General features: G+C 49.5%; 1 protein-coding gene across 20 annotated transcripts in view; it reads right to left on the bottom strand.

The window, feature by feature from the left end:
* Positions 1 to 27,299, bottom strand: part of LOC146868219 (cyclin-dependent kinase 11B-like) — a 459,040-nt gene that overhangs the window by 71,728 nt on the left and 360,013 nt on the right. For all 20 annotated transcript variants that reach the window (XM_085609447.1, XM_085609482.1, XM_085609460.1 and 17 more), the window contains 2 exons: positions 9,546 to 9,694; positions 9,155 to 9,344 (listed from right to left, as the gene is read on the bottom strand). In XM_085609447.1, coding sequence (XP_085465573.1) covers positions 9,155 to 9,344; positions 9,546 to 9,694 — 339 coding nt within the window. The remainder of the gene's footprint in view (positions 1 to 9,154; positions 9,345 to 9,545; positions 9,695 to 27,299) is intronic.

Here is a 27,299-nt window from a genome sequence, read left to right as displayed (position 1 = left end):
TTTAGGTGCACATTTTTGCTACTGGTTTGTATTTTTGGGATCTGCAAATCTTTTGTAGTAGTTATTTAGCATCTAGCGAAGATCTGATAGAGCTATAGGAACCTGCACCATTGGCTCTTGATACGACTGCTCTTCGTAGGTATCATCGTAAGGATATTGTTCTTAAAACTCTTCAAAAGATCCTCTGTCCTGAAATGAGCATACTTCAAGGAATACGTTGTTCTGTAGTAGGAGATCTCTGTGATAGTCATAATCTAGTGAATAGTCCCGCCCATGTGCGGGGACCCCGGAGCAATAATAAATAATCTCTTAAGGTGTCAAATCATGCAGACCTGCGTCCACCCTTAAGAGAGAATTTAATTTAATGACAGATAATGCAGCCTATACCCACAGGCTACACTGTCCAGTACTTCAACTAGAAAATTCCACCAACATCCACAAACAGCACTGCCTGTCCAGCTTTTCTCTACAAGGAAAAAACCCTGCCTCTACCAGCAAAAGCCTCTGGAATGATCGAGAGAAAGGAATGGACAGACAAGCCCCCATAGGCTGCCATTATGTGGCTCAGAACAGGATACTGTGCCTTTAAGAAAACTTTCCAGAACTTTCCCAGTATCCCAGAATGCACAGCAGGTCCCTTTTACTTTCAGTTCTTTTTTCCGGCTCCTGCTAGCAGGACCCTTGAGCATTGAGCTCTCCCTTTTCAAGGGTTTATTTGTTACTTTTCAAGTGATTTAGTGTTAGTAAAGTCCTTTCCTTCTGGTGTTGTCAGCATGCCTGGCTTGTTCGACAAGTGTCCTGATTGTGAAAGGAAAAAGGCTAAGTCAGACCCACACAGGGTGTGCATCGTCTGCCTTCCCCAGTCCCACGTGCCGGAGGAGTGTGAGATCTGCCGCTCTTTTTCAGCCAGGACCCTGAGAGAGAGGATGAAGATCAGGCTCCAGGTCCTGGAGGACAGAAGGCTGAAGGCACGAGGTGGGTCTGGAGGGGCTGATTCTGCCATTCTGAGGCCTCTGGGGGGGCTCCCCAGGGGCAGGAAGACCAGCAAGCGTCCCCACTCCCCGTCGACGTCGAGGGCGTCGACGTCGACGGGGATGACTACGGTCCGTTGGCCATCTCCCCAGGGCTCTGGGGAGAAGCGGCGTCGACGATTGACGTCGAAGGAGCTGAACAGGCCACCGTCGACGACATCGGCATCTTCTGCGACAACGCCGTCGACGTCAAGCCATCGGCGTCGAGATCAGGCCCGGCGTCTGCGCTCGCCGTCGAGGGGAGATCGCCGATCGCCGTCGGCGAAGAGAAGAAGGTCGCCGTCGAGGGGCTCCTTGACGTCGCGAGCCAGTCGACACCCGGCGTCGAGGCGGCGGTCGCCGTCGAGGAGATAGACGTCACGAAGAGAGGAGGCGATCGACGTCGAGGAGGCGATCGACATCGCAGAGGGGTTCGTCGTCGAGGCGGCGCAGGGGGAGCCCTGACGCCAGGAGTAAGAGGGGAACGGAGTCGCCGGGATCGGTGAACTCCGTGGTGTATACACCTCCTCGGATCCCTACACCATCGCCTCCTCCGCCGCCGCCGCCGCCACCACCACCAACTCCTCCTCCGCCACCACCACCACCGCCGCCTGCGTCACCACCTCCACCTACCCCTCCTCGGTCTATACCACCTCGCACTCCGTTGGGGCCACCTGCAGTTCCGCCACGGTCGGTCTCCCTGCCCAGGTATCCGACTCCACCGCAGGGGACGCCGAGGCCGCGACACCCACGGTCGCCGGGCCAGGCTAGACCGGCGGACAGGTCGAAGCGGAGGAGGTCGCGCTCCCGCTCCTTCAGGAGGAGAAGGTCGCAGAGCTGTGGGCGGTCGTCGTCATCAACATCAGGACGGCGCCATAGGAGGCACAGGTCCAGGTCGCGCACACGGTCCTCGGCCAGGGATTTCTCACCGACGCTGTCGGACTCACCGGGGACTAGGGTGTCTCCTGTGGACGATCTAGTCTCCTTCCAGGAGGTGCTGCTGAGGGGTGCAGCCAAGTTGGGAATCACGGCGACGGTACCGACACCCACGACGTCCGTGATATTCGAGACTCTACACAAAAAACACCTGTCTCGCCCCCTGCTGCCTCTAGTGCCGGGACTGGTGGAACCCGCGTTGGAGTTGTTCCTCACTCCCGCGGTGACGAAATCCGCCCCCTCACGGCTCCTGAAAAAGTATCGGGCCCCGGACTCTGCTTTTTTAAGGATGGACCCGAAGCCGGACTGTCATCGTGACAGCGGCGAGGAAACGGCATGCGACCGCGCCTTCGACGGTTCCACCTGACAAGGACAGCCGCTGGCTGGACTCGGCGGGCAGGAAGGTGTGTGGGACCGCGTCTACCACCATGAAGGCGGCAAGTGCGGGGGCACTGTTGGGGCGTTACGACCGGGCCCTGTGGGAGTCCCTCCAACAGTATGCGGACCTGCTGCCTCGGGACAGGAAGGAGGACTTCCTGGAAACGGTGCGAGAGGGTATGCTGGTTTTGAACCAGGTCATCAGTGCGGCAGCGGATGTCTCCTTGTTGGCGGCGCACGCCTACTGTCATGGCGTCCACCAAAGGCGTCACTCTTGGCTGCGCCTGACGTCGCTCAAGCCAGAGGCTCAGAACAGAGTAGCCAATCTGCCCTTCTCGGGGGAAACCCTGTTTGGTAAACATGCGGATGATGAGATGGCCCGCATGAAGACGGAGGCGGAGACCCTGACGGCTGTCGGGTTGGAGAAGGCCGAGAAGAAGAAGCGCCCGTTCCAGAGACGGTTCGGGTCTACGGGCAGAGGGCGTGGGCAGGTTCCGCGACAGCAGCAGCACCAACAGCAGCAGCAGTTCCGGAAACCCTTCCAGAAACGCCAGAAGGGTAGAGGAGGCCAGCAGGCCACTACTACTACCAAGGGCCCGGCCGGGTCTCGACCCTGAGCGACTACTTCCCCTGCAACCGTTACCCACTCCAGTGGGGGGGAAGCATTCAATTTTTTCCGGCAGAGTGGAAAAAAATTACTCAAGACAACTGGGTGCTGAATATTGTTTGCAATGGATACAGTCTTCGGTTTATCAGCCCGCCTCCAGCGATTCCGCCGGAAAGCTCTCCGTTTCAGCTGCGAGAGCTCCAGGCGGAGAGACATCTTGTTGGGAAAAAAGGCGGTAGAAGAGGTACCTCTGTCTCAAAGGGGAAGAGGTCTGTACTCTCGGTTCTTCCTCGTTCGCAAGAAGGACAAGAACGAGTTCAGGCCCATTCTGGATTTGCGACAGGCAAACAAATGGATTCGCAGAGAGAAGTTTCGCATGCTATCGTTGCATCAGATTTACCCTCAGCTGCAACGGGGAGACTGGCTCTGTGCCATAGATCTACAGGATGCGTACTTCCATGTGCCCATTGCACGGAAGCACAGGAAGTTCCTGCGATTCCAAGTCGGCGCCAATCACTATCAATACACAGTACTGCCATTCGGGCTAAAGTCTGCGCCCAGGACCTTCTCGAAGTGCATGGCGGTGGTGGCGGCACACCTGCGGAGGAACAAGGTGTTTGTCTACCCGTACCTGGACGATTGATTGATCAAGGCCTCATCCTTCTCTGAAGCGCAAGAACACTTCCGGTGGACGTGCGTTCTCTTGAACAAGCTGGGGTTACACGTCAACATGTCCAAATCGGTCCCGACTCCGGTCCAGTGCATACAGTACTTGGGAGCCTCCATCGATACGTGGTCAGCAAGCGTGTCTCCTTCGGAGGAGAGACGGTTATCACTCCTTCGGAAAGCTCAGGACCTCAGGACTGCTCCATCGACGACGGTGAGGAAGGTGTCTTCACTGCTGGGATCGATGGCCTCCTGTATCTTCCTCACGCCTCACGCACGGCTGCACATGAGACCACTGCAGGAGTGCTTGGAGGATCAGTGGGATCAGAGGACAGGTTCTTGGGACGACAAGATAAGGCTGTCTCTGCATGCTCTTCAGTCTCTGAAGTGGTGGTGTTCGGCGGAGAACCTCCTCAGGGGGGTTCCCTTCCACAAGGACATTCCCGAGAAGAGTATCGTGACGGATGCGTCTCTCCAAGGTTGGGGAGCGCATTCCGGGGAATTGCAGATTCAAGGAAAGTGGTCCCCGTTGGAGTCGACGTACCACATCAATTTCCTGGAACTCAGAGCTATCTTCCTGGCGTTGAAGGCCTTCCTTCCGTCCTTCCAGACCACCTCGCTGCTGATACAGACTGACAATACAACCACTATGTATTACCTCAACAAGCAGGGGGGGTCGAGATCGCGCACTCTGTCGCAGGAGGCGCAGGCGATCTGGCACTGGCTTCTGGCCCGAGGACTGACGATTACGGCCACGCATCTGCCAGGGGTGCAGAATGTTCAGGCGGACGCACTGAGCAGACTGATTCAGGAAAACCACGAATGGGTCATAAACGACGAAGTACTAGGAGTCTTCGCAAGGTGGGGGACTCCAGACGTAGATCTGTTCGCCACCGCCGAAAACAGCAAATGCCGAGACTTCGCATCAGGTACTACCAGCGGGGGACGCTGGGGAATGCGCTATGGATCGACTGGTCGAACAGCTTTCTGTACGCTTTTCCACCCATTCCTCTGATTCCGGCGGTGCTCATCAAACTGTCCCAGTCAGGGGCGCGGATGATCCGGATTGCTCCGGAATGGCCCAGACAGTGGTGGTTCACGGACCTACTTCACCGGTCTCTCCTTCCTCACATACGGCTGCTGTGCAGGCCGGACCTTCTCACGAAGTTCGGGGGGCAGATGGTGCACCCCAACCTCTCGTCTTTGAGTTTGGCGGCATGGCTCCTGAGATAGTGCAATATGGCCATTTGAATCTACCAGAAGATTGTATGGACATACTGAAGGAGTCTAAACGACCTTCCACTAGGACATCCTATGCTTACAAGTGGAAGAGGTTCTGTATCTGGTGTAAGTCCAAGAACTTTGATCCGACGACATGTAAGGAAGATGTCATCCTTCCGTACCTGTTACATCTGGCGCAGTCTGGCCTTAATTTCCATTCCATTAAGGTTCATCTGGCTGCTTTGACTGCTTACAGGAAATGCCCTTCACAGACTTCCTTCTTTCAGATCCCTGTGGTCAAGGATTTTTTGGAAGGCTTGAAGAAAGTGTTTCCTCCTGTCAGACTTCCCTCGCCTTCCTGGGAATTGAATGTGGTGCTGTCAAGACTGATGAAGGAGCCTTTTGAACCCATTCACAAGGCTTCGTTGCAGCACCTATCCTGGAAGGCGGCGTTCCTAGTGGCCATTACATCGGCCCGCAGGGTGAGTGAACTTCAGGCATTATGTTGTCAAGAACCTTATACTGTATTTCACGCTGCTAAGGTTGTTATGCGTACTCAACCTAAATTTCTTCCTAAGGTTATATCTGATTTTCATGTCAACCAGACCATAACTTTACCTACGTTCTTTCAGAATCCCTCTTCGCCAGCGGAAAGGTCTCTCCATTCCCTGGATGTTCGGAGGGTGTTGAAGTTTTATCTTGATAAGACCAAGGATATTCGTAGGTCAGACCAATTGTTTATTAATTATGGATCAGTCAGGACCGGTCTCGCGACCTCTAAGCAGTCCATCTCTCGGTGGATTGTGTCCTCCATACAATTGTGTTATCAAAAGGCTAATAGGACCTTAGGGGGTAAACCTAAGGCTCATTCCACCAGGGGCAAAGCTGCCACGTCTGCTTTGCTATGTAATGTTCCGATTGCAGAAATCTGCAAGGCGGCCACTTGGAGGTCGTTCCATACCTTTGCTAAGCATTATTGTCTGGACACGGATGCCAGGGCAGATGCTCAGGTTGGGCAGGCCTCGCTGCGGAATTTGTTTGCACAGTAGTGGTTGTGTTGTGTATTCTTCTCCACCGCCGTTTTGGTGTGGGGATGGGCTTGCCATTCTATTCACTAGATTATGACTATACACAGAGATCCCCTACTACAGAAGGAGTAGTTTCTTTTCTGTAACTCCAGTTCTGTAGTGGGGGTATCTCTGTGATAGTCATAAGCGCCCGCCCTCCTCCCCGGTGGAGAGATGATTATTCATGTAAGGAATGCTACAGGTCTGGCGTGCTACGCCTTCAAAAAGAACTGAAAGTAAAAGGGACCTGCTGTGCATTCTGGGAAAGTTCTGGAAAGTTTTCTTAAAGGCACAGTATCCTGTTCTGAGCCACATAATGGCAGCCTATGGGGGCTTGTCTGTCCATTCCTTCCTCTCTATCATTCCAGAGGCTTTTGCTGGTAGAGGCAGGGTTTTTTCCTTGTAGAGAAAAGCTGGACAGGCAGTGCTGTTTGTGGATGTTGGTGGAATTTTCTAGTTGAAGTACTGGACAGTGTAGCCTGTGGGTATAGGCTGCCTTATCTGTCTTTAAATTAAATTCTTTCTTAAGGATGGATGCAGGTCTGCATGATTTGACACCTTAAGAGATTATTTTGTATTGCTCCGGTGTCCCCGCACATGGGCGGGACTATTCACTAGATTATGACTATCACAGAGATACCCCCACTACAGAACTGGAGTTACAGAAAAGAAACTACTCCTTCCAGCCTATCCTTCCGCCTCCTCTGCATCAGTCTCCTGACATTTAGCATGTAACTGTGATGGGCTACTTGTGCCCCAAAAGGTCCATCATCATCCAAACCTCCTAACTCGAGAAAATGGACAGGCTGCAAAGGCGAAACCTTGCTTGGTGACAATCTGGTATGCTTTAGGGGTTTCTTTCAGTCTTATCGATGAGCCCGTTGATGGCTCTGGCGTTGTATGAACTAGTGTAGAAAGGTTTTGTGTAATATTAATCGATCAGAATCATCGACTGGGCGGTCGTTGACAGTTTCCCTGACAAAGTGGTCAGCACCATTGTTAACGTATGAATTGATGTAGACTGCTTTATCGTCAAAGAAGTCATCGATACAAATCAGACGATGATGCCACTGGTATAGAGGTGATGAGATTTGTAGGTGTAGATTAAAACAATACAGACGTCGACTGTCTCAACGCGAGAGGTCTATTAACAGATCCTGAGACACATCTTTTTCTATATGAAGAAGCTGAAGCAACATAAAAAGGAGTAGCTGGTTCTGACTTTGGTTTACTCATTTTAGAAGACTCAGGAAATGATAGATGACTAGAGCTGTGCTGTGGACTCCTGGGGCATCTTTTTTCTTTCCCTTTTGCCAGCTTTTTAGGTGGCTGCTCACAGGATTCTGCTTATACCTTTCTCCCTTCTTTGTTGCTGCTGACTTTTCAGGTTCATCCTCTCCAGAGCTTGGAGCACCTGCTAATTTCCTTTTCTGTAGCCACAGAAGTCATGCCTCCTAGTCCTTTAGGGTTTTGGCAGAAAAAGTTCTGCAATGCTTGCAGTCCCTGGTCTTGAGAGTAAGGTGCAGACAATATATACATTCCTTATGAGGGTCCTCAGTGAAAAGCCTGTCTTCCACAGGCCTTAGAAGGTCTAAATAACCCCTATTTGGACCCTTCTGACACGATGCAAACTGTCAGGGAAATCACAGATGTATCGTAACCGGGCAGTTAAGGTCAGGAAAAGTTCAAAGCAGAAGCTTCTCAAAGAACTGAGCATAGCTCAGGGAGAATCCCTTCACACGACATGCGGTTAGAAATATGAGGTGTGGTGACCCTTGAGGGGAAAGAGGACTCAAGAACTGTTCTCTGATTGGCTGGACTTCGGTTCTTCCTAAAACGATGTGAATTGGCTAACAATGTCACTCCTATGGGCTTTAATGTGTGACGTATGGCCTTCTACTGCTTATTATAATTACAGTGAGACTCCCACTCGACGACAGGTAAGATTCAAAATTCAATACTGGAGAATGGTATTATTTCCAACTGATGAGATAAATGTTCGTATAACTTGCAAAGCAGGGACGACACGATCAACATTCATACCTTATAAGGAGGAGGAGGAGGTGGGTTACTGCGTAAGAATACACCCACATGAGGGTACAACAGATCAGAAAGACCAAAGATTTAATTCATGGACTTCTCAGCATGCTTTGCCGAATATCAGGCTTCAAATAATTAAACAAATCTAAAGTTAAGCAGAGGTTCTGGAATGCTATTACAAGGCAGCCTTCATTCTTGACAAGGGAAATATTACATATGATCAAGGTAGGCCTGGTGCTATAACAGTTTAAGATTGTGCTACCTGGAATAAAATTGGCTTCAAGGTAAGGCAGCCACAGCTACCTGCAGTTAGACAGGGCACATGTTGGCTAGGGGCCTCAGACAGCTATGGAGCTACTGTAGATTCCAGGCTGTGTGTTGAAGAAATTGTCTTTTCTCAGCAACACAAATTTCTAAGAACAATAATGTATTTAAATAGGCAATGGAAATTCCATCAGAATAAATGATTGATGTATTCAAGGGCATAACATATCGTTGCTGTACAGGTGAGTCATGCTGGACCACGAGAAATAGGAATGCACAGACTGGCATGATATATACTTCGTAGCACAAGAGTTGCTCAACGGGCAGCACCAGTTATTTTTCTTAGGGAGTAGAGAAATCCACAGATTGAGAAACCATAGAAAAACAAGACAATGACTACCATTCACAAAACGATCTACACAACTCCCAAAAAATGGGGCGAATGTAGCATGTGCCAAACACAAAAAGCCTAAATAAATTGCCTGGCTGGACATTACTTGCAAATTGGGAAAGCCACACTCCAGGAATGACAAAAAGAAACCACTAAGGAACAGCTGTTAAAACATTATACCCCTTTGGGCAGAACTTTCAAATGTAGCTTCCTCCGGAAAACAGGGAACATTAAAGACTTCTGAAAATCAAAAGTATACAATGCAATAAAAGGTGAAATGATTCACTAACAATAACTTTCCAGCTCTTATTCACAGATCTTTAACATTCCAATCCGTAACAGAGGTCACAGTAGGGAATAACATGGAATGAGAATATAATGCTCGAGTAACAAAGGTACATTGTTTGCACCAACACAGCACTGGCTATTTCGAATCACAGCTGGTCTTTTACTCTTTGCAGTCAAGAAGGATTGAGATCCTCGCTAACTGCGGCAATATTTCTCTTAAGCACACTTCAACTTAACATTTTAGCTCTGTCTGTTGAAATCAGGCAAACAATCTTCCAAACCTTACCAATTGACTGTAGCCAAGACCGCCCTCTGGAGGCCGAGGGCTTGTTCCACGTTTCACCCGCTGCTGTTCACTCTTTGCAGGCCATGTGGGAAACATAGATGGCTCAATTGGCTTGGGAGACTCTTTGAAGTACTCATGTTTTATGCCATCTTCTGCAGTGATTCGTCTTGCTGGACAGTAAGTCAGGAACCTAGAGAGTGTAAAAGATCAGTGAAAGTTGAGACGGAGAGAAACCGCATTTAAATTAAATATGAAGTGGTTGGGCCATAAACTATGGGGTTGCTCGTTAGAAGTCCTGAAGCAGGACAAGGACAGTATTGGTCCAATTTAATATCTAGAGCAAGACCACAACTTCCTGAGATGAATTGTAGAATCCTTATCCGTTTCTTACTTGTTCATGAGATCAAATCCTTGGTCTGACAGCAATGCTCCAAACCGTTTGCGAAGGTTGTTGTAGGGATACTCTGTGAAGGTCATCTTCTTGATAGCAGGCAGCTCGTTATAGCCTGGCCAAATCTTCTCACTCGGGGTGCCCAAGTCCTATAGAAGTACGCAAACAAAAGCATAAAGGATTTAGAAAGGCAATACATAGCACCAGTTTATTTAGACTGTAGAATTCACTTTACTAGTACATCAAGATCATGTCTTTCAGTGGTTTCCATTTTAACAGTACCAAGAGACCACTTTTAGGTGTATGTTTGGCTAAACATAAATAAACTTCCAGAGATAAAAAGTCAATTGGCACAATGAGGAGACCACACTGAAGTAGAGTATGTGCCACCCAGCACCTGAAGGAACTGGTTTCATTCTTTTCATGTCAATCTCAATAATTAAGACAAAGAGGTGGCCATTTAGTAATACGGTGAATCGCATCTCTGGAAATCCACCTGCAACTTTGTACGGTGAGAATGACTGAGGGATTTTAGTAGACACTTTCTGCTTTTGTTTAATTCAAATAAGGAATCAGTGCAACTCATGAAGGGACTAAAGGAGAAATGACGCACCTCAGTTATAACTGGCCAGTGTTTAAGCGAGCTGGTACATTCTGGATGTTTGAATGAGTCTTGTAACTTATCTACAGGGTCACTAAGATCTATAGAATAAAATGTAGCTACAGCACACTATCAAATGTGGGACGTGAGAAAGTGCTTCTTTTGACAGGATTAGTCCCCACTTTTTGCCTAGTATATGATGTAGTTTTGATTGTAGTGCACAGTATACCTGCCAACCAGGCTCCCTGTGCCAGTGCTTCTTCCCTAAAACTATTCCACAATTGGTCCTTCAGGCCCCCTTTAAGTCCCCAGTAAATGTTACCTAGGGCACTGGGACTGAAGAGGGTCTCCTAGGGACCCATCACCTAAGCCCTGCAGACTGCCTCTGCAGCATGTATGGCCTGGTGCAGACAAAAAGACAAAGTTGACATGGCACACTGCCTGTGTATCATCCCAACTTGCACCGTCTAATGTATAGGTAAGTCACCCCTATATCAGACTTCCAGCTGGGTTATCCTCTGCATTAAAATATGTTATGCCTTGACAAAGAAGCATCCTCCTGAAGGACTTAAAGCCCATTCCACTAAGGCGAAAGCAGCCACCCCGGCCCTTCAGCGTGTTGTTCCTATTTCTAACATCTGTCAAGTGGCCATGTGGACATCTCTGCACACGTTCGGCAGACACTATTGCCTGGATTTTCTGGTTCGAAGGGAGGGCCTGTTTGTCCGCTCTGTCTTGCAGGACTTACTGGTTTAGAGATTTTCTGCAGTCCCACCTCTGGGGAAGGTATTGCTTGGGTATCTGTTCAAAGGTTAGGAATCTGCAGCTAGATGTCTATCAGATGGACAAGTTACTTACCTTCGGCAAAGCCGCATCTGGTAGAGACATGATCTAGCCGCAGATTCCTTACCGACCCACCCATCCTTCCCGCACTGTGGAATTGTCTTTAAAGTGTCAAGGCTGGTCTCCCTTCAGGGCCCTTGTTTCTTTTTCACACACCAAGGTCAGTTACTTCATGGCTTTGCGCTTCTGGCCTGGAAAGTCGTGAAAAGTACTGACGTCAGCGTGCCGGAGTGGCGGTTGTATTGACGACGCAGATGTCACCACGACGACGAAAATGGCGCGGAGGATGTCACGTGGAAAGCACACCCCTTCTTTGATCCCACATATCCTATAAAGAGTTGGTCATCCACCCAGGACTCTTTCGTGCTATCAAGGTAGAACCGAAAATGCTTTTTTTGGTCCAGACGCATTAGTTTGTGATAGATTCCTTACCTTAGAATATCCCCAGGCGTCAGACTGGCTCCAGAAGGTTTTGCTAGCAGTACCCCTGCGCGTTTGTAGGTGGCGTTGTACGACTCCGCGTCCGTCGCTGGCGTCATAAGCGCCGAGATGACGTCACGGAGACTACTTAGGCGCCACCCATGCGCGCCGTCAGTTCTGTACAAGACTTTCCGCGCCAGGAACGCAGAGCCATGCAAGAAACTGACCACTGGTGCCAAGAAACTAGGGCCTTGAAAGGGATGAACTTAACCCTAGAAATCAGTTCGCAGAACGGGAAGGATTAGTGGGGCGGTAAGGAATCTATCACTAACTAATGTCTCTTACAGATATATCGTTACACAAGTAGTAACTTGTGCATCTGAAAGAGACACGTTAGTGATAGATTCCGTACCGTAGAATAGATACCCCAGCAATACCAACCCCGGTGGTGGGTCTGCGAATAGATTACACCAGAAAGTCACGGAGAACAGAACGGCCAAAGAAGCAGTCTCTCGCGACCGGACTGTCAAGGCAGTAATGCTTGGTAAACGTGTGCAGCGAGGCCCACGTAGCTGCCTGACAAATGTCCTGCAAGGGGACGCTGCGTCCCAAGGCAGTAGTGGCTGCCGTCGCCCTGGTAGAATGGGCACGCAGCCCCACAGGAGGCTCCTTCTTAGCCAACGAGTAACAGGCCTTGATGCAGAGAACGACCTACCGATAGCCCGACCTCTTTTGACGCCCACGTAGCCAACAAAGAGCTGGTCATCCACCCGGAACTGTCTTGTGCACTGCAGATAGAACAAGAGCACACGTTTTGGGTCCAGACGGGGGAGCCTCTCTTTCGAAAGAGGCGGAAAGAAGGTGGGCAAAGTGATGGTCTGCCCGATGTGGAAGGGCGTGACAACCTTTGGCAAAAAAGAAGGACGGGTCCTTAAAACCACCTTGTCCGGATGAACAGAAAGGAAAGGATCTTGGAAGAAAGGGCCTGGAGCTCACTCACTCTTCTGGCAGAGGTGATAGCTACCAGGAAAGCCGTCTTTAGAGTGAGAAGACGCAAAGGACAGGTATGAAGGGGCTATAAGGGAGCGCACATCAGATATGTCAAGACAAGATTTAAGTCCCATTGAGGCATTATGAATGGCACGGGAGGAAACGTCTGCGTAATGCCTTTTAGGAAATGGTTAACAACCAAGGACTTAAAAAGAGAAGGCTGATCTGGAAGCCGTAAAAAGGCGGAGATGGCCGAATGATAACCTTTGATACTGGCCAGAGCAGAGTCCTGCTAGGCCAAAGAAAGAAGGAACAGGAGGACTTCGGAAAGAGGGGCAGAAAGGGGATCCACAACCCTAGCTCTGCACCATGCCACAAACTTGTTCCACCTGCAGGAGTATACCGTTTTAGAGGAGGGACGCCTGGCTGCCAGAATGACACTACAGACTTCGGGAGGAAGATCGTAAGTGGTCAAATGTCGCCGCTCAATCTCCACGCATGGAGGTGGAGGCTGGACAGGTTTGGGTGGAGGACCGTCCCCTGCTGCTACGACAGAAGATCCTCCCAAAGAGGCAGTCGGATCGGGGGGAAGGGGGGGGGTCGATCGCCATGCTGAGTAGCTCGTGATACCAGTATCTTCGTGCCCAATCCGGAGCCACAGGGATGACTTGGGCCCGGTCGCGTCCAATCTTCTTCAGCACTCTGGACAGAAGTGGTATAGGCGGAAAGGCGTACAACAGACCGCAACTCCACTCGCGACGAAAAGCGTAGCCGAGCGAGTGCCGCCTTGGAAATTCCAACGCGCAGAACGGACGACATTGTGCGTTCTCTTCGGTGGCGAATAGATCTAACCAAGGCTCTCCCCACTGCTGAAAGAGACCTTGCACCACGTCCGCGTTCAGACGTTATTCGTGATCCATCAGGCACGGGCGGCTTCCTCCAGGCATCTAGCCCCACAACATAGAAAGTAAATATCCTCTTAAGGCAAAGCGGCTTGAGTACGTACTTGAGGAAGATTTGACCGGGTGGGCTGGCTCAGGCTACGACTGCAAGGAAAGAACACCATTTACTGTTCGCCCAAATCCAGGCACTGCAGTTGCATATGAAAATGTATTGCCCTGAAAAAGTGCAAGCTGGAAACAACTGCTTACTGGTACCTCAACCAGACATCCTGTGAACTCTGCCAACTCCAATCCTGGGATCGAAGAACAAACTTGAGCACGTTCGACAAACACACTAACTGGTACGTGGAAGAGAAAACAGGAAGGGGCAGGAGAGGCAGTCACCTCATGGCTGAGATTATCAATCCAGCTATGAGCTGTCACAAGAAATGGGCAGAAATACGAGCCGAGCTGGCATGGAAATTCGGGATTGCCAGCTAAATGGGAGAAGAGGTCCCTGGAGCCTCTGAGTGCTGAGATGCTGAGATATAATGGAAGATGGGCACAGGGAATCCACCATTAATTGCGGCAGAAGAGTTCAGAAATAAGGAGTCCGGGGAGCGGAATTTGTGATTCAGCGCAAGAACAAAGACTACTCTGGTTGATGCACCCATAGTGCTGACCGTGCTTTCCTATCCTAAGTGAAGCATGGGGTGCACGTGCCCCCCTCCGCCCCATCCACACTGAGGCATAGGATCCACCCATGGTGCTCGGCCACAAGGGTTAAAAAACAATCACCTAGCCGGATTCATGAGGACTGGCCCTTTTACTTCGGTTGTTACAAGGTACATCTTTTTAGGTCTCGCATACCTGCGTTGCAGCGCATGCGCGTTGCTCGCTCCGCGAGGCTTCTTGGAATCGATACACTTTCTGAAGTGGAGTGTAGGGTCCGCCCCCTTTTCCCATTAGCTAGCGTTATCACGCATGCTGAACCCTGGCTTCCTATTGTTAGTGAGGCTTTTTAGTCCCTCCCTGTTACCACCCTGTCCAGTTTTAGCTACACCCACCACCTGGACTGGATGCTTTACTCGCGGCATTACACTCTAAGCACTTTTTTTTTTACCCCTCCCTAACGGACGCGACAAACCGATTTTTTTTTCCAGTTACCCATGGATTCATTTTTCATGTTGACCTCAGAATTTCTCTTGTCACCATTATGGTTCCATTCCTGGTCACCTCTCGGCTTCTCTAACAGTTACACCCCTGGATTATCTTCACAGACTCTCAGGTGCTCCCTTTCCCCAGCAATGCTTTCAGCGCGATGTCTGCTCCACGTACTTTGAGCAGCACTGCTAGCGCAGCTGCTTTCCCCCGTAATCCAAACTTATTCCAGGCAATTCGCCTGTAACCTCACCCTGGAGCAGGAGAGGGTGGGGGAAGAACCGGGAGTGCTGCGAGGGAAGGAGCAGACATTAGCACTATCCGTCCGTTTTTGGAAATATTCAACTTTCTTTAACTTTAAGACTCAGCGAGGCGCCCACTTCTGGGACACCGCGCATTCACTCCACCACTTCCCTATCTAGGTGCCCTCTAGCCTCCCTGGGACTGACCGAGCCTTCTTTGTCCAACCCCGCTCTTATCTAGATTGATTATCTGTGCTCTGCACGTTTCCTGCCCATGCTCTGCCACTTTCTTGAAAGGGTTCACTAACAAGAGTTGGGTGGGGTTGGGCAGACAGTCCAGGGTCCTCAGTTAAAAACAAGCGCCGGGGCTGCTCTGTGTGCGAAAACGCCGCCAATCCTCTCTCAATGAAAGTGCCCGGACTGACCTTAGACTAAGAGCTGCTTCTGATAAAATGACGTTTGCCGGGCTCTAAATGAAAACATGCAGAGGCTTTGTATGTGGAGCTTGGTTTGAGTGAAACAAGATCGAATGAGCGGCAGTAATGGGTTCCAGAAAGGCAGCAATTATAGCAGAGTGCGGCATTCACTCTGCGAGAGAGGATTCCGGTGATGTCTTCATGTGGTTAAACCTGTCCTGTGAACCGACCAGCTAACTGCGAGAACATGGTCGAGCCTTCGCGAAACCGAGCAATACTTTTGCTATAACTTCTCATTAAATAGTTGTTTTTATAGAGCACACATTCCATCCAGTTGTGTGTCAAGGCGCTATAGCTGCCATCTTACTTGTATAGATCGTGATGGAAAAAGCGCAGCGCTTGCTGAGTACCTGTGACAAGAGAAATGCTGAAATAAACCCCATGTTACACTCGAGCGCACTGTGTGCCCTGCTGCAAAGCATAACATCCATTGCACACGGACAGAGCACACAGCTGGGCACAGAAACAAAATGTAAGTGGTTATGTATTTTAAATATATTCATTGTAGAGCAAAAGCGCACGCAATGGCTTGTGATTTTTAATATATAATATTGTACATCGTAAACAAGCTGCCATGCCGGTCTACTCCATCTAAGTTCACCTGCGCCATGTACTCGCAGCGCTAAAATATTTCTGGCTAGTGGTGGGTGCTTTAAAAAAGTAGAAGCAGACAATGACTATTTGAATGTGGCAGAAGGTAGCGTTTCAACTTTGCCGAGAAATACTCATTTTAAACCTGCTCTTGGGGGTTAATGCAGCCTGGGACCCCCGACCATAATACTGAGTGGGCCCAATTCGCGCAATGGCAGGCTTGAAAGCGTGGGGTGTTACGTGGGGGGTAGTGCATGTGTTTAAATTCCAGGCCACAGTGTCAGGGGGGATCTGAGTTTCTTCTTGGTGAAAACCGAGGTGATCACTGCAGCAGCGGGCTCTTCCGAAGTTTGTGGAGGGACCGTTCTGTAAGGACAGAGGCGGCACTCCGTTGTTAGCTCGCCTGTGAGCTGCACAACACCACCTCTGATGAGAGCCCTGCGCCCTTGAGCCATGGAGCGCTTAGAAATCCGTCTCGTTTGTTACTAGCAAGCAAGAGCTTCTCTATTGAGCTGAGTTCTGAGGTCACTTGATTGTAGCTACAATGTTTTAAAGGTAGGTTAGGGTGAAGCGCACCATTAGATGATTTCGACAAACTGTCGACAGGGACTATTCGAGCGGCACTGGCATTGTCGGACAGTTATATGTGTAGGCCTTTTATATGCCAGAAACAGCAAATGGACATTAAACCATTGTCTCGACTTAAAAGCTCCCTTTGTGAAGAAATAATGAATAATTATCAAGTGTAGCTGTATCTTCCGTCCGTTCATCCACCTCAGCACCAATCTTAAGCACCCATCTGTCCACCCGCCTATCCTAAGCATCCTTCCATCCATCCATTCGCCCATCCATCCATCCACTCATCATCCAGCCCTCCCCACACAATTCCATGCCCCACAATTACACAACTAGTCCAATCCAACCTACATAATTCCACAACCCACCACATACATTCCATAACACATAAGTATAAGCATTGCCATTTACAATGCCAATAACTGCAACAAATACAAGACCTATTGCAATAGTAATAAACATTGCTATTTACAATGCCAATAGCTCCAACTCCAACAAATGCGAGACCTATTGCATTTACAGTGCTTGTTTACTCTGCAAGCACTTTTTTCTTTAATCGCTTTTTCTTACTGCAGGCACAACATACTTTATTTTCTGCAATATTCAGCGCGCCATGCACGCTTTCACTTTCGGAGCAACCCGGGATGATGGCCGCCGCTTCTTTGACTATTTCGCGCATTTACAAGTGTTTGAGCTATTGGCATTGTAAATTTCAATGCCTTTTATGTATGTGTTAATTAGCAAAACAGATAAATAAAAGGCATTGTCATTTACAATGCCAATAGCTAAAACTCTCACAAATGCGAGACCTATTGCATTGCAATACAATTCCCATGCCTACACATTCACTGACAGCTGCCATTCCATAGTGATATCACACTAGAGCTGCTTTCACTTCAGTGATAGTACTGGTAGCTGAAGTGCTGCTGTGACACTGGACACTGCCAGCACAACACTGCAGGGATAGGCCAGAGTGAATGTCAAAGTGCCAGCACACTAGAATTGGCCTTTATGCAGGGGCTATGCAGTTGAATTCTTCCATACTGCTATGGAATCACCCTAAGGCTGCTACTAGCATAGCACTAGGCGCTGCATACTGCACTGGCATCGCACTAGAAACTTACCATGCACTGGAACCTGTCCCGATTTCAGTGACATAAAAGTGAGAATTCCCCTAGCTGCACTGTACTTGCACTGAGCACCTTGCACTAAACGACCTTGCAGTGGGCGCTGCCCTCACTACAATAAGAAACCTCACTTCTCCCCAATCATATGCTGTCTTTTCTCTCACTTTAATTGCCCCACTCTATTTCTCTTGTATTTCTCCTCCTATCTTTCACCCCCTCCTCTCTCCTATTACACACCCATCCCCCAGACAACGCCCCCCTGCTCTAACAGTCTGCCTTTATCTTCCTCTGTGCACCTCCAACACTGATTTACACAAAGTGACACAAACCTCTCTTTAGGCTCCACTTATTATAAATGAATTAAATGTTATCAATAATTTAATGCATTAATCTTTAGACCACTCCTAAGAGCTCAAATATCAAGTTCACTGCCACATTTACTGCCACACTTATAATCACTGCCACACAGTCCATAGCAGTAATCTGATGATAATATAATGCATGGCTATACACTTATAAGGTCCCAAAGGCGAGACCAATTGCATTGCAAATGCTTGTTTCTTAAGTCGTATCCGAAGAGGCAAGGTTCAGGGGTGCCCAAAAAAACTAGATATCGGGGCATTACAGGGGTGTGCAAGTCGAAACCAATGGGTTCCTTTCCTGAGGTGTCTACACCCCCGTTATGCCACCCTCCAGAGAAAAGTGGGCATAGGCCTCTTCATGATTGGGGGTGTCCTCTCATCTTCAATATGAAGGGGACTGAGATGTGTGCTTTACTTCGCCTTCCCCACCTGAGGGGTGGGGTTGGCAAAGGTGAGCACACCTCCCTTCCTACCTAGGTTTTCCTGCGATTCTCCTACCCAAAGTTGGGGGTGAGAACCGGTGGAGGCCAGTGTTGATAGCAGGAAAAAGGCTGGGGGGAGCTAACAAAGGCGGCAGGCCTCTGAAGCATCCCCTTCGCGAACCCTGCCCATCCTGGGGAAGGAGAAATGACACCTCTGCACAGGATTGGCTTTGTTTCAAGACCCAGAGAGCGGAGGCTCTCTACCCAGGGGTACAGAGACTTGTCTGGTGGTGGCAAATGTCTGGGAGCCATTCAGGAACCACACCAGCGCTGGTCATTTTTCAGGGGGAATCTGTAAGAAGCCCTCTGAGTGCATTTTACATTAAATCCCATACTGGCATCAGTGTGGGTTTAATGTGTAGAGACGTTTCATACTAAACTTCCTATTTTTTAGTGAAGACATTCTTGGGCTGTGGAGTTCGTAATGAAACTCGCAGCCCCTATACTCAAAATAGCTTCACTGTGCTTACAATGCCTGTGAATGGCACAGGCACTGTAGGGGCATATTGCTCAAGCATCTATGCCCTCACCGGTGGTATGGTGTACCCTGCCTTTAGGACTATAAGGCCTGCTAGAGTGGTCACTTACCCAAGCCACACGTAGTGTTGGTGGGCATGGCACCCAAGGATGCGTGCCATGTCAACTCTTCAGTTTAGTCTGCACCAAAACACGCAGCCTGCCATGGCAGTGTGTGGGGGTTCAGGGGAGGGGTCTCAGAGTGGCATAATACATGCTGCACCCATCAGTGGCCCTATCTGGTCACAAGGCCCTTGGTACCAGGGGTACCTTTTACAAGAGACTTATAGGTGGCCCAGAGGTATACCTAAAGTAATAGGATTTGAACCACAGCTCACAATAAATATATCTTCTGAGCCCCAGGCCTGTATTGATAAATATTGATTGAGAGGAGGGCGGCCTAGGTCTTTCGTTTCCCTCTGTAGCTCCTTATTGTGTATATGTGCCATTGTGGAGACAAAGGTACAGTTTTTGAGTAAAAACACAGGCACTGGGAGTCTGATTGGCAGGGACCCAGGGCACAATCAGTCAAGTTGGCATCAGGTATCTGGCAAAATGTTAGGAGGTAACCATGCAAACAAGCATTTGCAATGCAATAGGTCTCGCATTATTAAAGTTTGAGCTATTGGCATTGCTAAATAATGCCAATGGTTCTCGTTCCAACAATACCAAACACAACAAATATAAAACCGCCAGACCACTGAATCCAATTAGGGAGGGGGCCATCGTAGACCCTAAAAGCCCCTCGGCGCTACAGAAGGAGTGGAACTGTGCCATACACATGCACTAAACACTATGTAATCTTCTGTAAGGCCCCCAATCCTACACTAGCCATAATATGCACGATAACCCCACTGGCCACCATGTTCCATGACGTGGCGCAAATCATCTTCAAATTGTAAAGCGCTGCTGCGCAGGTAAAGTGGAACAGTTTGGCGCTTTAGAAGGGAACACCTTCGCTCCGTCACCCTAGCTGCTCAGCACACCTAGCTGAACACCGCAGGTCAGATTTCCCAACCACTGCCATTGCACAATAGATGTTATGTTGACTGAAAGGACACGTAGAAGTGCCCTCCCGAAGTGTAATAGAGTCAGAGAGAACTCTAATCCGCCTTTGGTTAATCCAGAAATCTGAGCCTACTGCATGCTAGTACATCTCCGAGCGCGCATGCACAATCGCCTGGTTTCTTTGCAGCTTTCATGATGCGCGGCAAGCATGCAGCAGCACGCTCAGAGCTTTTAAAAGTCAACAGTATGCCTGGCAGCCAAAATGACCCTTTCCACCTGATTCATTAACAACAGACAAAAACTGCCACTGTCTGTCAGTCAAACCCCAAATTGGTATTAATGTTCTATGCCTAACTGAACAACGTCCCACAGGTTGCACTCAAGGCACCCTTTAGAATGGACAAAACTAAAGAGACGCGCGTGCTTTCCATTCTCTCCACGGCCTCTCTCTGGCACGTGCTTTAGAATCTGGCTAACAGCCAATGGGCGAGGGGTTCTCAATGGCACACTGGTGAAAAGAAGTACACTACGAACCAGAGCCCGCAAAACACACCTGTCCTAAATATGGGACTAGCCAGGTATCTATAGAGTGCTGTGTAGCAGACAGTTGCCCGGTGGTGATCGAGCCTAATTTTGGCAGCTATTGGACCCGGACCACACAACGTGGCTGAATGCTGAAGCCAGGACAAGAAACCGGGTATTCGCCACTAGTAATTGCACCACACCTCTATCCATGCCACAATGATCTAGCCCCGCCCAATGCAAGAATGCCCCCCGCTGATGTTTCAATTATAAAATACAGCAGCAGCCATGGTTCAGTGGTCCCCTCAGGGCCCCGGTGCTGCTGCACTTGCTGCACTCTGCTAATGTGTCATGCCCTGGGCCCATGTGCAGGGAAGTTAATAACCCACTTGGTCGCGGTTTCAACTGTGAAACACAGCAATAATGCGGAAACAGTGGCACTGAGGCCTCTGGGACTTGATGTCACTGCACCTGCTGCGCCAATGGAGGCAACTCCCCTGTGGCAGTCAAAGCACATAGGAGACTTTTAAATTCGACATTCATAAGAATTCAAATATGCTGGTCACCGGCTCTGACTTTACAAATCTATTGAAGAGTCGGGTGACATCTAATGATCCCTTGTGGGTGCAGCTGTATTCATGCAACTGCGATCTGGGTCATCGATAGCTAATGATTTTATAAGTTAAAGAGCACTAAGGTGGGAAAAGACTGTGTTGGCGCTACATAAAAACACAATAAACATTTACAACGTGCGCAGAGATGATGACATGCCCACCAGACTACAAAAAGCAAAACAGAAAGCAGCTCCACATCCGGGCCGGGGAGGAGACCTGGGAGGGCAAGGACTGCATGCGCGGTACCTGTCACTTTCGCGTGCCCAGTGGCGGCGTGTGCAGCCGGTGCAGACAGCGCCTGTCCCCTTCCGGGGCTCCCATGGTGAAGAGGGAGCCCCGGCGCCAGAGAGGAAGTGCAGGAGCTGAAGTCCCGGGTTCCAGGAGGGGGCCCGGGTGAAGAGCGGCAGACAGCTGTGCAGGGCTCCCATGCGTAAGGAGAGAGCCCGCGTTGTGCTGGCAGTAGTGGAGCTGGAGTGCTCCGGAAGCGCCGCAGCCAGCCGCCGTTCAGGAGGATTCCGACCGCAGACCGGGTGAGTGGGGATTCTCCATTTGTCCAGTGGTTGTGCCGATGAAGGCACAGTGTCAATGTTTGTTTCCTGAGCGGACACGCCGTTGCGGGCCGCTCCAACGAAAGGCCGAATTAAAAAAAATTAATTTAAAAAAAGCGAAAGTAAAACTGCATGCTGGTTTGCGAGGGAAGGGGAACAGGAGATGTGCACGCCGCGTGGCTGTAAGCGCGTACACAGGCTCACACAGGCTCCAATCTGCCAAAAGCCTGCGCGTGCCCATCTCCTGTCCCACTTCCGAGGCAAGTCAGCAACAATAGATCTCGCTGGCGACCGCAGCACCTCGCGCTGCGTTCGCCAGGCGAGACCTAAAACGGAGCACTTTCCTATGCTAGTACAGAAAGAATAGTAATTTAACTTATGCTGTAGCTTCATATATCTCTTTAAGTCTCAGAAATGTTTATGAAACACTTACACTCATGGGATAATCCCATCAGTGATGTCATTGACCATGCCTTGAGTGATATAATGTGTGAGGTCATAAGCAGTGCATTGCGGGGCCTATGTTCTAGTTAGCTCACGTAACTATAACTGCTGAATTTCTATGGTTTGTACGAGTGAAATCTGAGTCTAAAACGTCTCTGTAACCTATGGGGTTTTTTTTTTCAACACCCCACCGCCCCCCCACCTCTCCCCCCCCAACCCCCCCACCTCTCCCCCCCCAACCCCCCCACCCTACCCCTCGGTGTGTTTTGGTGCAGAGCAAAGTGAAGAGTTGACATAGCACTCATCCCTGTGTGCCATGCCTACAAACTACTGCCCTGGCATAGGTAAGCCACCCCTCTAACTAGGTGCACTCCACCCATGGTGAAGATACAGGTGCATGAGCCCTCTACCCCTACAGTGTCTAGGTACATTCTTAGACATTGTAAGTGCAGTAAAGCCATAAAAAGTATATGGTCTCAGAGTTTGTCATTACGAACTCCACAGCACCATAATGGCTTTACTGAAAACTGGGAAGTGTGATATCAAAAGCCCAGGCTACCGGATTGTCCGTTTCTAGGACAATACGTTCAGTCATGCTGGATCTAAATCCCAGTCCTTAACAGAAAAAACGCAGCAGAAAATGTATACTCCTGGGGTTGGTACTAGCATAAAGAAGAGTGGCAATCTCATGGCTAAGCCCCACCCCACCACACCACTTATGAGTAATTGGCTAAGAGATCTGAATGAATGAGCAACAGCTGAATTCATTCTGATGAAAAACTCAAAGATGATGTACAGGGGTGGTCCGCGATGATTGCAGACCTGAGAGACCCTCCGACTGAGGAGATAGAAGAGGGGGACAGTACACAACAAAACCCGGGTAACGAAAGGGTGGAGGTGGGAAATTCTGAAGTTGAATAAAATGTACTGCACTCAAGATGATGGTTATTGAGCTTAGAACAGAGTGCAAATAAAGGACTCGGGACACGGAGGGGGCAGGTGGGGAGTGTGAGAAAGTGCCATCTTTCTTGCATGGTATGCCCCCACTTTTTGCAGAATTGCTGAATGTACTTTGACCGAGTGTGCCCTGGACTCCTGCCAATCAGGTGCCCAGGGCCTATGTTCCTTCCCTAAAAACCTAAAACCCAAATTGGCAAACCCTGGCCACATGTCAGCCCCTGGTAAATGGTACCCTAGGTGCCCAGGGCATTGTGACCAGGTAAGGCCTTTATGGGCTGCAGCACTCATTGTGCCACCCTTAGAGGCCCTGTACCCTTACACACACACACACTGCCTTTGCAGACTGAGTGTCTGGGTACAAGACAAAATAAAGAGTCGACATGGTACACATCCCTGTGTGCCATGCCCACCACCTACACTGCCCTGGCATACCTCAGCCACCCCTCTAGCTGGGTGCCCTATGCCAGTGGTGTGGGCACAGGAGCAGGAGCACTGTGCCCCTAAAGTACCCAGGTCCATTCCTGGGCACTGTAAGTGCAGTGCTGCCATTTAAGAGTACATGGTGCTCAGAGCTGGTCAAACACGAACTCCAAGGCACCATAATGGCAACACTGAAGACGGAGAAGTTTGGTATCAAACTTCTCAGCACATTAAACCCGCACTGATGCCAGTGTGGGATTTAATGTACCAAGCACCCCAGAGGGCATCTTAGAGATGCCCCCTGAAACCTAACCTACAATCCACGTCTGGTCTGAGAGGATGCCTAGGCTGCCACACACCAGACATGTTGCTGGACCCCTGGGTAGGAGAGCCCCTGCTCTCCTGGGCCTGCAACAATGCACCTCCTGGGCGAGATGCTAGATCTCCTCCCCCAGGATGGGCAGCAGGAAGCTTCAAAGGCATGCCCCCTCTGTGAGCTTCCCCAGGCCACTGCAACCCCCCACTCTGGCGGGAAGCTTGGCCGGAAACCCCAAATAAGGACAGGGGATGTGCCAGCCTGCCAACCCCACCCCTCAGGTGGGGGAGGCGAGGTGAAGCACATCTCCGGGCGCTCACCATCTTGAAGATGGGAGGCCCTACCCAATCAGGATTAAGCTACTGCCCCCCTCCCACAGGAGAGAGGCAGAATAGGGGGTGTACCCACCCCAGGACAGGGACCCATTGGTCCCTGCCCTTTACCTACCTGTAACGCCCCTAAATCTAAGGGTTCGCGGTCTTCTTTCTTCTAGCTCTTCTTCGGATTTTGGAATCTGGAAAAGGAAGGTTCAGGGTGCCCCTAAATACTAGATTTAGGGGCGTTACAGGTAGGTGAAGGGCAGGGACCAATGGGTCCCTGTCCTGGGGTGGGTACACCCACTATCCTGCCTCTCTCCTGTGGGAGGGGGGCAGTAGCCTAATCCTGATTGGGCAGGGCTTCCCATCTTCAAGATGGCGAGAGCCCGGAGATGTGCTTCACCTCGCCTCCCCCACCTGAGGGGTGGGGTTGGCAGGCAGGCACAACCCCTGTCCTTATTTGGGGTTTCCGGCCAAGCTTCCCGCCAGAGTGGGGGGTTGCAGTGGCCTGGGGAAGCTCACAGAGGCGGCATGCCTTTGAAGCTTCCCCCTGCCCATCCTGGGGGAGGAGATTTAGCACCTCGACCAGGATGTGCATGTTGCAGACCCGGGAGAGTAGGGGCTCTCCTACCCAGGGGTCCAGCAACATGTCTGCTGTGTGGCAGCCTAGGCAGCCTCAGAACAGACGTGGATTGTAGGTTAGGTTTCAGGGGGCATCTCTAAGATGCCCTCTGGGGTGCTTGGTACATTAAATCCCACACTGGCATCAGTGTGGGTTTAATGTGCTGAGAAGTTTGATACCAAACTTCTCAGTCTTTAGTGTTGCCATTATGGTGCTGTGGAGTTCGTGTTTGACGAGCTCCCAGCACCATATACTCTTAAATGGCAGCACTGCACTTACAGTGCCCAGGAATGGACCTGGGCACTGTAGGGGCACAGGGCTCCTGCGCCCACACCATTGGCAAAGGGCACCCAGCTAGAGGGGTGGCTGATGTATGCCATGGCAGTGTAGTTGGTGGGCATGACAAACAGGGATGTGTGCCATGTCGACTCTTGGTTTTGTCTTGTACCCAGACACTCAGCCTGCAAGGGCAGTGTGTGGGTGTAAGGGTACAGGGCCTCTAAGGGTGGCACAATGAGTGCTGCAGCCCTTAGAGGCCTTCCCTGGTCACAAGGCCCTGGGTACCTAGGGTACCATTTACCAGGGGCTGACATGTGGCCAGGGTTTGCCAATTTGGGTTTTGAGTTTTAGGGAAGGAACATAGGCCCTGGGCACCTGATTGGCAGGAGTCCAGGGCACACTCAGTCAAAGTACATTCAGCATTTCAGCAAAAAGTGGGGGCATACCATGCAAGAAAGATGGCACTCTCACACACACCTCATTTCCTCCTTTAGCATTTCTGCATTCCCTCTCTTGCGTACAATACTCTGACTGCTCCACTACTTTGGCAATCTCAATAGCATTTATTTGAGAAGAATTCCTTTGCAGCAAATAATCTCTTGCATCTTTCTACATTTGCATTGTACCATAAGTTGGCCTCTCTTCATATCATCTGTCATAGTACCAAATTTACATTTGATTGACAACTCTCAGAATCTTGTTATAAAGTCATCCACAGATTCACCAGATCTCTGGTTGCATGTAGAATTTGTACCTCTGCATCACTACATTGGCACCTTTGGCAAACCGCAACTCTAGCCTCTTCCTTGCTTCTTTACATACATCCTCCACTGCTTGTTCTTCATGGTCCGCAGGTAGAGGTAGAGATTCGAAAATATGCTGCTCTTCCGTCCCCGAAGTTCTCAAAAGAACAGCTTTTTTCTACTGGGCCTGAAGCCTTGTCCCTCAAGTGCCTACAAGAAATGATCAGATTTATTCACCCACTCATCCCATTCTATTGATGGCACTCCTTATTGAGCCAAAAAGAGTGGTGTGGGTGTATTAGACGAGATTTCCATAATGTAACTGAAGGATCCAAATCAAGAGCAATTTTCCAACTAAGTCGCTGCTAAAACCGGATTCAAAATGGTTAAGGTATGCAATGTCCTTTTCTTTAATCCCTGAGAAGAGGTGTGCCTGGTCTCACCAAGTAATTTCTTTGATTACTCAACAAAAAGAGGGCCTGTGAGATATGTGTAATGGCCTTTTCTCTAATACTTAGTAATGGGTGTGTCTTCTCATAACACCATCCAAACAATGTGTGCACTGTGTTTTTGCCGTGACTGGTATCAAGATGTGATAAGTGAAGCTGAGGTAGTACCGGGCAGCACAGAGATTTCTTGACCTGCTCGCAAGAGCAGAGTTCTTTGATATCTTGATGAGAATGCTATAGCGTATGCGGAGATGTACAGTACAAAGCTTGGATTCAATGGTCTAAACGTACAAGCGTATGCACAAGGTAAGATTCCACCGTAACCTCGGCAATGCAAGTGTGCGGTTTTAGCAAGTAACGCTCATATTACTAAAGTCATAAATGCTGATTTATTTCACATGTAAAAGTCACTCGCAGCACCCCCAATCACGTTTAAAGGTGTCCCTCCACTTAGCTGCTGCTGAATTTCGTTATACACCAATGTATGATGTATGTAGGTCTTTGAGCTCCACGCTTTGAGTCTCTAGCTCCAACAAATCTCCCTGCTGAGCTGTTGGCAAGTCATGGCCAAAAATATGTTGTAATGAGGATGCAGGCCGCTCTCTGGTAGTAGAATGAAGGTTAATACATTAACTACTCTCAAACCTGGTGCTCCCTCCACCAGGCAGCGGATAACTTTCAGTGGATGGAACTGCCACATACAACACGTTCTATACACAATGTTACAGGATAGGCATTCCTTTCTACTAGATGCATTACAAAAGATCGTCACAACACCCTTCATCCTCACGAATCCTCAGGCCCTGTAGATGACACAGTGACAGACAAGATAACTTAGGCAGAGATGTGCTTAGGCAGCAATGGCACTTAAATGCCCTTTCCTGAGATTAAGATGTATCTTGTGAATATTCTGTCAACACTGCTGTCAACTGTTTCTTCATTGGTTATCTCTGTGAATGCTAAAATAGAAGAGATCGCCAATGGAGAGGTGGTAATTGTTGCTGTGGTGGCCGCAGGTAAATCATGTAGTAGTTGTCGTAAACAACTTGACTTAGTTGATGGTAGCTTTGTCAACAGTTTCTTCATCATCTATGATGGCACCACCAATGTTTTAGTAAGTACTTTAGGTACCTTTTTAATGGCACTGGAGGCTCTGATCTTGGTCTGCGCACTTAAATTATATAAGCTTTCTTACGCTGTTGATGAGACACCTCTGAAGATAGACATTGGTCACTTGAGAGCTT

Source organism: Triturus cristatus, chromosome 1_2, assembly GCF_964204655.1.
Source record: "Triturus cristatus chromosome 1_2, aTriCri1.1, whole genome shotgun sequence".
NCBI lineage: Eukaryota > Metazoa > Chordata > Amphibia > Caudata > Salamandridae > Triturus > Triturus cristatus.
Note: the sequence above shows the minus strand (reverse complement) of the source record. Positions and strands in the feature narration are given on the sequence as shown.